General features: G+C 41.0%; 1 protein-coding gene across 6 annotated transcripts in view; it reads left to right on the plus strand.

The window, feature by feature from the left end:
* RAPGEF6 (Rap guanine nucleotide exchange factor 6) overlaps positions 1 to 12,869 on the plus strand; it is a 134,862-nt gene that overhangs the window by 115,219 nt on the left and 6,774 nt on the right. For all 6 annotated transcript variants that reach the window (XM_075164552.1, XM_075164548.1, XM_075164549.1 and 3 more), the window contains 4 exons: positions 1,372 to 1,506; positions 2,891 to 3,004; positions 7,316 to 7,541; positions 9,524 to 10,035. In XM_075164552.1, the coding sequence (XP_075020653.1) occupies positions 1,372 to 1,506; positions 2,891 to 3,004; positions 7,316 to 7,541; positions 9,524 to 10,035 (987 nt within the window). The remainder of the gene's footprint in view (positions 1 to 1,371; positions 1,507 to 2,890; positions 3,005 to 7,315; positions 7,542 to 9,523; positions 10,036 to 12,869) is intronic.

Genomic DNA, 12,869 nt, shown 5'->3' on the forward strand with positions numbered 1-12,869 from the left:
GTGCTTCATTGACTTCATTCACTTTAAAATAGCTGAAGCATATTACTGTGTTTTAAAGAGAGCCGTTAACTTAGTCATTTGCACAATCTTTAATAACTTTTCTTAAAACAGCTAATGGTAAGGTGCTGTCTCCAAATATACTCTTGCTTTGTCACTTCCCCCCCCCCCCCCTTGAGCTAAAGAACATGTTCTAACTGAAATGGTCTTAATATCTCTCTCTTGAACAGGTCAGGTGTACTGTTAAGTCTTTTACTGTGTATTTCTGCATTCTAAAGGGATCTTGCACAAATGGAGTAAAACAACATGGCTTGTTTCTTTTCATGACAAAATGAAGTATAATATATTTAGGTGAAATCATTGAAACAAATCACAGACATTTAATATTTTAAGCTCTGTTGTAATGTTATAACAACGTTATTGTCAAATGCAGCAACATATGTTACTAGTTGCTCCTAGTGAGCATCAATTTTTTTTCTGTCTCTAAATTTGGTAGTTGCAAAGCAGTGTTATGTGGTAAAATGCTTTTGACCTATTTGCATAACTGTTGGATCATTTGAAGGCTACAATTGTGGGTTATTAAATAAGGTTAGTTGCAGTCAGTAAATGATATGAAATGATTCTATGATACATGAAACATCAATATCCATTAAAATAGCTTCAGAAAATAGTATATTGCAGCATATAAAATAGTGTTTCCAGTTAGTATTTATTTCAAGTCTCCTCTTAAAAGTTTGTGCAACTTGATATGTTCCAGAAACTTTGCTGAGAGGTGTTTCTTCATTCCCATGTGTTAAGTGTTCAGTGTTGATCTAAGCTATTGAGAACTTAAATTTTAACTCCTCAGCACGGTGTCCTCTGCAAGGTGGTCTAATAGAGAACAAAATATATCAAATCATCAGTTTGCGAAGTACCATGGTACACTGATTTTGCTAAACTTGCTGAGTTGTGTATAGTGCCCGTGAGTGCTGATTTGAGAACTCCTGGTTGTGAAGATCTTGAACTGACTTGTTGGCTATGACGCAAGTTGTTTTTATCACTGTCCCAACAGTGTCATGGGCAAGGGTTTCCTCCAAGCTTCTATAGAGTTTTTAATCCTTAACCAAAACCACGGCTAGCGTATCTGTTGCAGTGGTTTTGGTTATGACCAGGGTGTTTCAACACACTTCAGATGAGCAGCCAGCAGTAGCAGTGGCCACTGCTGATCTGATCTAAATTTGAAATGGAGACTGCCTCCACGTGCAGAATTCATCTGAGCATCTGCTCCTCTCTTTGCTGAATACTCGAGTGATTGTTCAACATTTGTAGTTTAAACAGATATCACTAACTCGAAAGAAGAACAATATACAGTAAATGATTCTGTTGTTTTCGTAGGTACAGGCTCCCCACAGAAGTCATTAAGCTTGTCTGAGGAAGTAAATAGTAAGAAACAAACAGATGACACTATGTCCATGGCATCTTCTTTGCACTCCAGCCCACCCGCTTCTCCGCAGGGCTCTCCACGCAAAGGTACGTGTGCTGCGTGATTGTTCAGTGCGCCTGTCAGCATCCGTCTCGGGAACTCGTGCCGGTGTTGTACTAAAACCAGGGTGGGCAGTGGCAGGAATGTTTGTTGGTAATGACATGTAAGAGAAATAGTAGTTTAGAATATTCATGTCAAGAGTAGAATCATGTCTCTCTATGAATAGACATAGTTTTCGAATGTATTTATATGGTTTGGCCTTAAAAGTCACCTGCTGTTTAAAAAGAGGAACAATTTAAGTGCTTCTGACAGAATTCCTAATAGACCTTGGGAAAAGCGCTGATGCCCGCCAGTGTATCAGTTCAGATTTAGGTGACCACTTATACGAATGGGATTCGCAAACCTGGGGATTTCTTGAAGACGACAGTGTTCCACAGAAACTGCAGCTGTTGAGACATCTTGTGTTTTTGCCTAAGGTGGCTGGAATATCAGGTGATTAGATGGAGCTGGAGATAAAATGGTGTCGTAGTTCTCCAGAACAGATGGGTTTGATAGCTGCAAAAGTAGTGCATCCATCTAAATCCTCAAGTCGCTATTCATATTTTTTGTTCTTGTGCACAGGGCTTTGTATACATCCCTGTCTATCATGACGCCCTGAGAATCCCTTTATTTTTGATGTCTTCATCTTAAAAGACCCGCATCACTTCATCATTAGTCAACCTTGGATGGGAATTCATTTGAAATCTCTTAACACCGCTTTGTAGTCAGCCAGTGTGGTCACTGTTGAACGGTGTAAGGCATTTCTCCCTCCCTTCTGTGCTGCTTTTGACTCACTGACAGCCCAAAGCCACTGGATTAGCATGGCATGGCATGGTGACTTACTGCATCTTCTCACCCTTTTCAGTGGGAGATCATGCTGGTTCGTCCACTTCTGCCTTCACAAGATACTGTTTCCTTTAGGAGAATGCCACTTATTTTGCTTAAACACAGTAGAAGAAGCTTAATTACTTGGGTTGCCAAACCTAGCTCCGCTGGGATTTTTGAGCATCGCTTATGAACATGTTATTTTTGTTAACTTTCATCTGGTTCTTTGAAAATAATATTTTGTTTCTTTAGGATGATTTCATTAATTCAACTTGCTTTCAGCATATTTTTAGCACTGATCTAATTTGATTGAGGTGATCCATACCCTGTTTTATGTGTAGTGCTAACAGCTCATTGAACTAAAATTAGGTGCTTCACAGACAGCTGAAAGACATAATTTTAGGCATGAACACATTCCACTTAATCTTAGATTTCATTTTCTTTTGAGCTATACCCAAGTGATATGCAAATAGGATTGAAGAAAAAATGTTTTAAAATCAGGATGTTATTTTTGCTGTTATTTATCTCGTCACTTATCGAGATCTGCCTGTGTGTACTTTGTTGTAGTTGGTAACATCCAAAGGTCGGATAACTGCAGTCAGATGAATCTCTCTGGCTCTTCCTCATCACTCGCCAGTGAAACCAGCAACAAGAACAGTGGACAACGCAGCTACGGAATAGGTGGGGCTTATTTACAAAAGAAAATTCAGATGATTTTGAAAGCAAGAGACAGTTCTGACATAAGTGAAAAGGGAAAAAGAGAGGATGAGAGCAAAAAGGCAGAAGCTGAGCGTGAGCACAGGAAAATGAAGGGACCTCGGTTTAGAAGACTTAGGGAAAGAAGCTTCTCCAGGGAAAGAACAGCTTTTACTGCAAAAAGGGAAGCAGAGTACGAAGCCTCAGAAGGGAGTGAAAACCAAAAGGAGAAAGACAGTGATGCTCTGAGTACAGCAAGTATCTATAGCAACAGCAGTCTGTGGACATCTTACTGCCTATGCATGAAGTCTAAAAGGAGAAGGAAGACTATATGATGTATTTTTAGAAGAAAGACTATGATGTCTACTTTGTGTTGGATATACTGATCTCATCTAAGTTATTTCAGCATTATTCATTTACATGTTTAAGCTGTTTAATGTGCTTCCCTTCCAGATATTTGTGTCAGTTATTTATAGCTAATCACCCTTACAGTGCAGTGAAGACAATAATGTGAAGTTTAGAGAATCAAGGAACAGGTACAGTGACAGTTCTGTTACTTAGTGTTTCGCAAATGCCAATGGAACAGTAAGTTCTGCAATATTCTCTTAGATAGACTCTAGATAGTCCCTCATATGATGTAAATTGAATGCTTACTTCCAGTGTTGGTGTATATTTGCATCGGTCACATCTGCCAACCTTTTCAGCCCAGTGAAGACTTGCATTTAGTCTGTTTATATATATGTGCTGTTATTTAATGACTCAGCTTTCAGATAGTGTTAATCTCTTTTAATGAAGAGGAGTCCTTTTGTTCTCCAGATCTGTGAAGTTCTTGAAGAGTGTCTTAAAATTAAGATGCACTGTGAAAACAGTTCTTATGGCCATACAGTTATGTTATTTTTAAGGAGTCCATTAGACAAAGTAAAGAATATGAGGTGTTAATTATTGTCAAAGGAAAAGAAACTGAAATTTAATCTTAAAAATGCTTTTTCATTCGTAAGGTTCAGTTCTTTAGTTTGATAATATTGATATTCAATGCTCATATTTGCTCTTAAAATCTTACAGCAATAATCATGCTTAAGCTGTGAAATCTCTCAAATTATGAGCTGTATGCTCAGTGGCCTATATACCAGTGGCTCCAGATGCCATGTTATATGACCTGTGTATTTTTTATGGACTTAATGGCATCAATATTCTGTATTAAGTTGTCTGTATCACTGGCATGACTTTTACACTGCCAGGTCATTTCACATTTTCACCTAATTGATGTAAATATATGGCAGTCCAGCTCAAAGTATGTAGGTAGAAATGAAGCGAGAAATCGAGTGATTGGCAGGAATTTGGGGAAAAATGCTTGTCTGAGGACTACGTCAACAGTGCGTTAATATAGTCTCCTGTAAAGAAAGACCATGTTTTGGTTGATTTACAGATGCTTGTTTATCTTTACATGAAGCAGTTGATGATCCAGTATTTTCAAATAAATGTTCTAATTTTGTACTTTTATGCACATAATGTAAGGCATATCATAGACTGTTTTCTCGTAGTGAAGGCAGGGATGTGTTCCCTGACATGTAGTGGATTTGCTGTAGAGAAACCCAGTGGGAACTTAAAGAAAAAAATATTTAAATTAAAAAAACCCAAACCAACACTACAGTCATTAATCCAAGACCTTTTGCCCTCATATAAAGGGGAACAACCCACAACTATGGGCCAGAGAGTTATTGGAGGCAGAATGTTTTGGGTTTTCTTAATTTAAAAAAACCCAAACTGATTTAACAGACAGCTCCTGATTTTTGTTGCCTGACAGCACGAGAGAATGAACTTTCGTCTGCCCATAAAATGGTGCATGGACTTACCTAAAGAGATGAATACTCCAGAGCGCTTGAAATCTGAACATCCTAAATTTGCTGCTGCAACTGAAGGCACATAAGTCTATGGGGCCTGATGGGATTCATCCCAGGGTACTGAAAGAGTCAGCCGATGTTATTGCTAGACCTCTCTCTGTTATTTATCAATGACTCTGGAGAAGGTCCAAGTTAACTGGAAGCTAGCAAATGTTATTCCGATTTTCAAGGAAGGCAAGAAAGACCCTGGTAATTATAAGCCTGTCAGTCTCACTTCAATGCCAGGTAAAATGATGGAGAAGGTTATTCTGGGAGTTACTGAAAAATGCTGGAAAGACAGTGTGGTCGTGAGTCAAAGCCAACATGGGTTCATGAGGGGAAGGTCATGCCTTACTAATTTAATATCCTTTTAAGACAAGATTACCGACCTCGAAGGCGAAGGGAAGGCAGCAGATGTGGGTGTTTGGGATATTAGCAAAGCTTTTGATACTGTCTCCCATAGTATCCTTCTGGACAAGATGTCCAGCACGTACACAATACGTACACCCACAATTGTGGGTGAACAATTGGCTTGAAGGGTCGGTCCCAAGGAGCTGTAGTAAATGGGTACCATCTGGCTGGCGGCCAGTCACTGGTGGTGCTCCCCAGGACTCAATTTTAGGGCCAGTGCTCTTCAATGTTTTTATCGATGACCTGGACACAGGGAGGTGAGTCCACACGAGTAAGTTTGCCGACAATGCTAAATTAGGAGGAGCCATTGATTCCTTCCAGGGTAGAGAGGCCTTATAGAGAGATCTTGCTAGATGAGAGTACTGAGCAGTCACCAACTCTATGAAATATAACAAGAACAAATGCTGGATTCTGCAGCTGGGACAATGTAATTCAGGATGTGTAATGAACTGGTCGAAAGAAGAGATTGTCCCGCTATATTCAGCATCGATGCGGTGTCACCTTGGGTGCTGTGTGCAGTTTTGGGCTCCACAATAGAAGGAGGATATAAAAATATTATTGGAATGTGTCCAAATGAGGGCAACAAAGATGGTGAGAGGACTGGAGGGCATGACTTATGAGCAGCGGCTGAGGTCACTTGGTCTGTTCAGCTTAGAGCAGAGGAGACTGAAGGATGCCTTCATTGCTGTCTACAGCTTCTTCACGAGGGGGAGCGGAGAGGGAGGTGCTGATCTCTTCTCTCTGGTGTGAGGTGATAGGATGCCTGGGAATGGCTTAAAGCTGGAAGTTCAGATTGGATATTAGGGAAAAAGTTCTTCACTGAGGGTCTGGTCAGGCACTGGTACAAGCTCCCCTGGGAAGTGGTCATGGCCCCAAGCCTGTCGGTGTTCAAGAAGCGTTCAGACAGTGCTCTTAGATACATGGTTCAACTTTCAGGAACTTGTGGAGGGAGACCAGTCACTAAACCTGAAGGACCTGAGCATGGTTTCCCTCAGACCAGCCCGGATGCATTTTGCCGAGTTCAGTTCATTTCAATTCTTTCCCTGATTCTCAAAGGTCATCAAAATAAATTATTTAGGCAAGTTGTCTGTACTAAGGGCTTTTTCTGATGCAGTGTGGGGACAGATAGCCCATCTGGAATCACTTTAGCTATACCAGCAGAAGTGTTTACAGGATATATGTAGCTGGAGCCCACGGAAGTCCCCAGTATAGCAGTCTCTTTTATGTTCACTCCAGTCTCTTTTATGTTCACACTTTTATGTTCCTCCAGGAAGAGGAGGTGTTGGATATATGGGGCTATATACATTATTTGTGTTTGAAAGAAGTTATTTGAGAGTAAGGGTAAGCCAAGCAGAAAAAAGGCATTATGTATTTTGCTCTGAAACTGGTGAGGTCTTCAGCTGTTTCCCTTCTGCAGGAGTAACGCTGGCGTCTGGTCCAGCTCCTGCCAAAGTTGTATTTCCCACTTTTGCTTCCTTCTCTGTTAATTTTGGAACAGATAATAAAACTGAAATGGACCATATGGCTAATCCGTGAGTGCTAATAGCTGGCTTGTACCTCAGTCAGCATCTCCTCATCCACTGCCAAAATCTTTTGAGTCTCACACAACAGTAGGGCAGAGGGATAGTGGGAAATGCACTGCATTTATGCTAGAGGAGTCAGCGCTTGCAAAATTGGAGAGACCTGAGCTATCCGCCCACTACTCATGCTGCAACTGTTGATCCTGTTTATGTAGGTTTAACCTTCTGGTCTGGAGGGTAGTGGAGTTGCAGGTAGGTTATTGGTGTCACCAGGCTTGCATTAATAAATTACAGTGCTAGATGCTGATAGATGCTAAAAGCATTAGTGCCCTAAAAACTTCAGTGGACCAGTTGTATGCAAACAGGGTTCGATTGTTTTTTCTTTTAAATATCCTTGCTGAAATGTGTGTGTCAATACTTCATTGTCGTACCTTGTAAACTCGAATTGCTCTTTGACCAAGACATTCTCTTCTCCTCTCCTTTAGGCTACGCCCTCATACCTTCCACTAAATCTGATAACTTCTCGGACTCCAGTCACAGTGAGATTTCATCCCGGTCCAGCATCGTGAGCAACTGCTCAGTGGACTCGATGTCGGCAGCGCTGCAGGACGAGAGGAGTTTGTCCCAGTCTCTCATTGTGGTGGATTCAGGGGGGGCAGAGAGAAAAGAACATCCTCAGCCGCTGGCTGATTATGGGCAGCCATGCCCAGGGTAAGATACAACTGGTTTTGGTTGGGCTTGGTGTCAAAAGGGCTAACAAAGCTTCGGTCAGGACACAGTTATGCACTCTACTGTGGTTATTAAGCTCTTGCTAGAAGCTGGAGTACTGGCTGCTCTGTGTAGGAAGAGCCTGTTTTCCCAAGAAACTTACAGTATTACTTGGGTAAACAACAGCTTGTTTCCATCGGTGGGGTTCAGATGGACATCTCTTGCAGGAGACTGCAAATGCGTTAAAAGCTAGGATGATATTTCACAAATTAGTGCAGTAACGAGAGACAGCAGAAGAACAACAGGATACTATCAATTCTCTCTGAGTCAGCAGTGCCAGTCACTTAACATGCTCTAATGTGATTTTTAAGGATTTTTCTTATTATCATTTGTTGTTTAGGCAGACTGGAAGCTTTCTGTCACTGTCTTCCTGAGAGTTTCCACACAAGAGGTCTTGTTACTTTAGTGCAGTGACTTGTCTTCAGATGACACTTTGAACTGGAAGTTTTTGGTTTTGTCTTACTAGATGTTAAGCCTTGATCCATAAGATTTAATATGTGGGAATCTTCTTGGGATAGCATCTTCTGTTCTCAGATGTTGTGGATTCAAGTAAATGAGAGATGCTCCTTACATTTCTAATTTTACAGCTCATCTCTAAAGCTATATAAGATTTTTATGATTGAACTCTATAAAGAGCTGTATGTTGTTTCTGTATAATTGATTATAATACACCAATATTCTGTGGTGTTCTTTCCCCTGTAACAAAGCCTATTAGCGTATGCTTTGCTAAAGTGATACAGCTCTTAAGACATTAGTGATTCGGTTTATTTCATTGGGCTAAAATGGGAATTTAAAGATGTGCTTCATAAATGAAAATAATTCCCTGTTCTAAAAGGCATAACACATGCTGAGAGTTTAGTCAGAACAGTGTGCTGAGCTAAATGCCCCTTCATACTGGCTATGAAAAGCCACCTTCAGTGGTGGCTGAAGTGGAGTGAATTGCATCAAGGACACTGCTGCTCTCTAAACTTGCTCTTTGCTTTGCAAATTAAAAGCAGATTGTTCACATTTTGTGGTTGTTCCTTTATGCCTTAGTTTCAGTGGGTTTTGGAGGGAAGAAAGCAGTTTTTATGCTAGAACTTATAAAATAGAAAAGCAAGGAGAAAAAGTTGTTTGCCCATATCTAAGAAATGTTCCTCGATTTCACAATGTGTCAGTAAACTGCTGAGGGATAGTGTTGAATTTTAATGTTGTGCTGCCCGTGCATTTGTTAGCATAACCAGAAATAGTTAAGAGACTTGAATAATGTCTAGCAATCGTAACTTCATGTATTCTAAATTCATGCAAACCTGGCTTTATTTTTTTCCCTTAATTATGCATTGACAGCGATTAGAGCTTTTAGCAGCCATTTCTTTAAACAAGACATTTTGTACTTGTGTTTTCAGAATTTGTCACTCCAGAACGTTTCCACAAATGTTGTTTATGCCCGATATTTCCAAATGTTATTGAAATACAACTACCTCCACTCTGTGTAAACAACTTTACGTTGCTGCCAGTGAAGGGGTTGTTCTTTATTCTAAATATTTATTTGGGTTTTAGTTTATAAATGCAAAGAAAAAGGTGTTAGTAGCCTCAAACTAAGAGATAGCTACTCCTCTGCTTTCTGTCAGGCACTGTCTTGCTGTAGTTGATAGAGGAAAGCTTCTGTGGACCAGGTTTTTAAGGATCTGGGGTCAAGCCTGTAGATGCCTGTTGCAGACTTGTTATTCCCTTGGGAATAACTACCCAGCTGCCGTGTGCAGTAATGAGTCAGGAATAACAGTGTCTCTTGTCAGTGCTCCTGTGTGCCTTGACCTTGCTGTGTACCTGTTTTAAAACCAGAGATGAGATGCCTTTAAAACCAGATAATTGTCTCCGAGTACATCACTCTTATTTTAAAAGCTGATGAGGTTTTTTTTTCTGCTCTCTGTTGTTTTCGAATGTAGCTGGTCAATCACTAGGCCTGCTCTCATCAGAGGGATGGCTTTCACGTCCTCCATGAGCAACGAGGAGATCTCCCATGAACATATCACGGTAGAGGCAGCAGATAGCGGCCGGGGAAGCTGGACTTCATGCTCAAGTAGTTCTCATGACAACTTCCAGAATATCCCAAACCAGAAGAGCTGGGATCTCCTCAATTCTTACCGTCACACCCAGCTGGACGGACCTATAGCTGAAGTCGATCCAACAAACTGTTACTCTGAGGAGGCTTATTTGTATTCTGAAGCCTTTTCCAAAACCAACAGGCAGTCGAAAGCCAGTGTCGAGCTCGATCAGTCCCGGCAGAGCTGGGCCTCCTCCAGTTCACTGTCGGACACCTACGAAACAAACTATGGGACAATTAAGCGGAGGGGGCTGGAGAACTCTACAGCAGAGCAGACGGAGGTTTTGGACTCTAAACCAGGCGCTGATACAACTTACAAAACTGTTACTTCGAGTACAGAAAAAGGCCTGATAGGTAAGCCAAGCCAACAGCTTATGGAAGCTTCTACATCTGTTTTTCACTTTGATATCAAGTTGTTAAGAAATGACATCAGCAGGTCTGGGGGCTGGATGGCATGTTAAATTCAGCTTTACATGTGGTTTTAATCAGAACACTACACAGACAGTGTGTTTTCAAGCCACCTTCTTTTGCATTAGGAAAATTGAAATAATAAACCAGCACACTTCCCAATCACTTTATGGGTCTGCAGGAGAACCGTCTTCATGAAAATGTCAGGCAGTTCCTCTCGGTAGTGTGACCTTTTATTTTTTCGGATGATTTTGGAAACACTCATCACTGTAGACGTTCCTCTGGCAAGGAGCAACAAGCATGGCTTCTTGAAGTCTACATAATACAGACTTTCCATGAACCCGAGAGGGAAGAGCACGACTGCTGAGTGGTACAGAGCTCTCCCACCTCTCTGGAGCTGGGGCACCTTTCATCCACAGGGCTTCTGTCTCTGGAAGCTCAAGGGCAAATTCCCTTCCTATCTTTGCTATGTTAAACTGCCATTTATTTGGTTATAAACTACAGTTTGGCTACATATGAAAGGAGAAAAACTTATAAAATCTCTTTTCAAAGATGCATAGTTCTACCAAGCAAAACGTTCTTTCCCTGTCCTAGTGAGTTTAGCAGCCAAAACTAAAGGAACTGGGTTAGGAACAAGATAAAACAGGGAGTGCAAAGCTTTCTAGACTGTAAGTCAAGGGTGCAGCTGAAATGCAATTTAATTACTGACTAGATTGCTAGAGGCGTTTATGTTATCAAAGGTAATTGCCTGAATAAACATCGCATGTAGGGTGGAGGTCTTGGATTGCGTTCCTCCTCCTTGGCTTTGTAGAAGAAAGGCAGCATGGTGGAGCCGTGCAGAAGCCTTGCTCACAGCTCACTCCTATGCATGTGCTCTGCCCTTGTAGCCTCTCAAAGCTGCTCGTGAGCCTCTGAGCTGTTTTAGGAGATGGTGTGTTAGCTATGCAGTACATACTGTCTTTGCGCACAGCTCTTCCTTTTCTTTTTAATTCTGTTTACATACTGTACCATATAGCTTGCCTCCTTTGTGCAATCATAGCACACTGGTAAGAAACGCTCAGCAACGTCCTTCAGTAGAGCATGCATATGTCTACTTAAGCAAAGATCTGATATAGGTGGATATAATTTCTGGTTTGCAAATCTGTTAGCTATTCACCATCATACAGTATGCCAAAGATACTTTCATTTTATTTCACTATTTGCTTATTCTCTACAAACAGTGCGTTGCCCGTGTCTGTAATGACTGCATGAGTTCAGAATATTGTAAACAAAACAAGAATTTCGGTTCGTTTGCGTAATGAGTGCTGGTGTTGAATAGTCCCCCAAAAGAATTGGCTCAAGCTTTCTTGCCTGAAACCTTTAAAACGGAGCTGGAGAGGCACTGCCCACATACTAATGGCAGAATGTGGTCTTGGCAGAATCCATAAATGCGATGGCTTCATAACTTCACGTGCATCTCTACCCTCTGCAACATCAAATGTTTCTTGCTGCAACCTTTGCTTTACCAGCAGAGGAGGTGTGGAATGGTAACGAGCCATTGCTGTATATCCAAAGGAAAAAGCTTTTTCATAGCTTTTACCTACAGTAGACATCTAAATTTATATTGCTGCCTTTTAGTTACATTCCCCTTAACCACTGTGAGGAATTCACCCTATTTTCTTTACGAAGTGAATATTTGAGAAGTTAGCTGCTTGGGAAAGAGGGTTCCTTGTGAAAGGGTTTTGTAACCTCCTGAGACTGTGGGTGGGTGACAGAAATTATGGACACTTAATGCTGTAGACATGAAATGCTCTTTGAATGTTTTATTTTGATAGAATTTGTAAAATATTATGAATTGGAACTTTACAAAAGGGCACATTATTCCTGCTTTCGTTATTACAGTAGGCTAGATATTAGCTCTAGGAAGCCTGAAGCTTTCTCCTTTAAAGGACAATATACCCACTCTCCTCAGTCCTCCTGCAAATCCAACGAAGACCGAAGGTAGGAGGTTTGCTCGAAGGACCCAGCCCTTCCCCATCCCTTCAGGGACAAGAAAGCCTCCTTCGCTTCCCCTGCTTTCTCATAGAGGCCCAGTTAAATGCCAGTTAAATGAAAGATTCCTATAAATCAGCAGTATAAATCTCTGCTGGCACTCACGTGTATCTGCTAAAACCCAGACGATGTGAATTCGGTTTTGTTTATTGTACTATAAGCCCAAGCATGAACTGAGGCCATGAGGTATGAACCAGCTCTTGTTCCTGATACCAACACCCAGAATTTCACAAGTCCACAACACAATAAGAAACACTCCTTTATTTTCATCCTTTCGCGTTCTAGTAAGATAAGAAAATATTACAGTTGCTGAAATAAATGAAACTGTAATGAACATGTGCTGTTTAAAATGTATCCACAAGAAGAATGCAAATTCACTCAACTAATAGATTTTAAAAATTATCCTAGCTTTGAAACTCTCCTGTTGCAACATGTACATGGAAAAAGCCCAATTTAACATGCACATAATCCCCAGACCTGGGGGTGGGTGGGAGGGGAAGGAACTTAAAAAAAGTTAAGCTTTGGTTTGAGAGGCTGTGTGACCTGAACTGCCCATGAACAGGGAAGGAAACTGCGGACGTGATAAGCCATTGTTTACTATTAGAAAATGCAAAATAATGAATGCAGGCTTTATATACAGTTTGCCTCATAGGAGCAGTTTCGTGTGGTATTAGGGTTTTTTCTTCCTATAGCACAGCTGATTGGACTGTTTAATGTCTTATTACACATGAATTGATACAGTGATGTTT

Source organism: Calonectris borealis, chromosome 15 (genome assembly GCF_964195595.1).
Source record: "Calonectris borealis chromosome 15, bCalBor7.hap1.2, whole genome shotgun sequence".
NCBI classification, from domain to species: domain Eukaryota; kingdom Metazoa; phylum Chordata; class Aves; order Procellariiformes; family Procellariidae; genus Calonectris; species Calonectris borealis.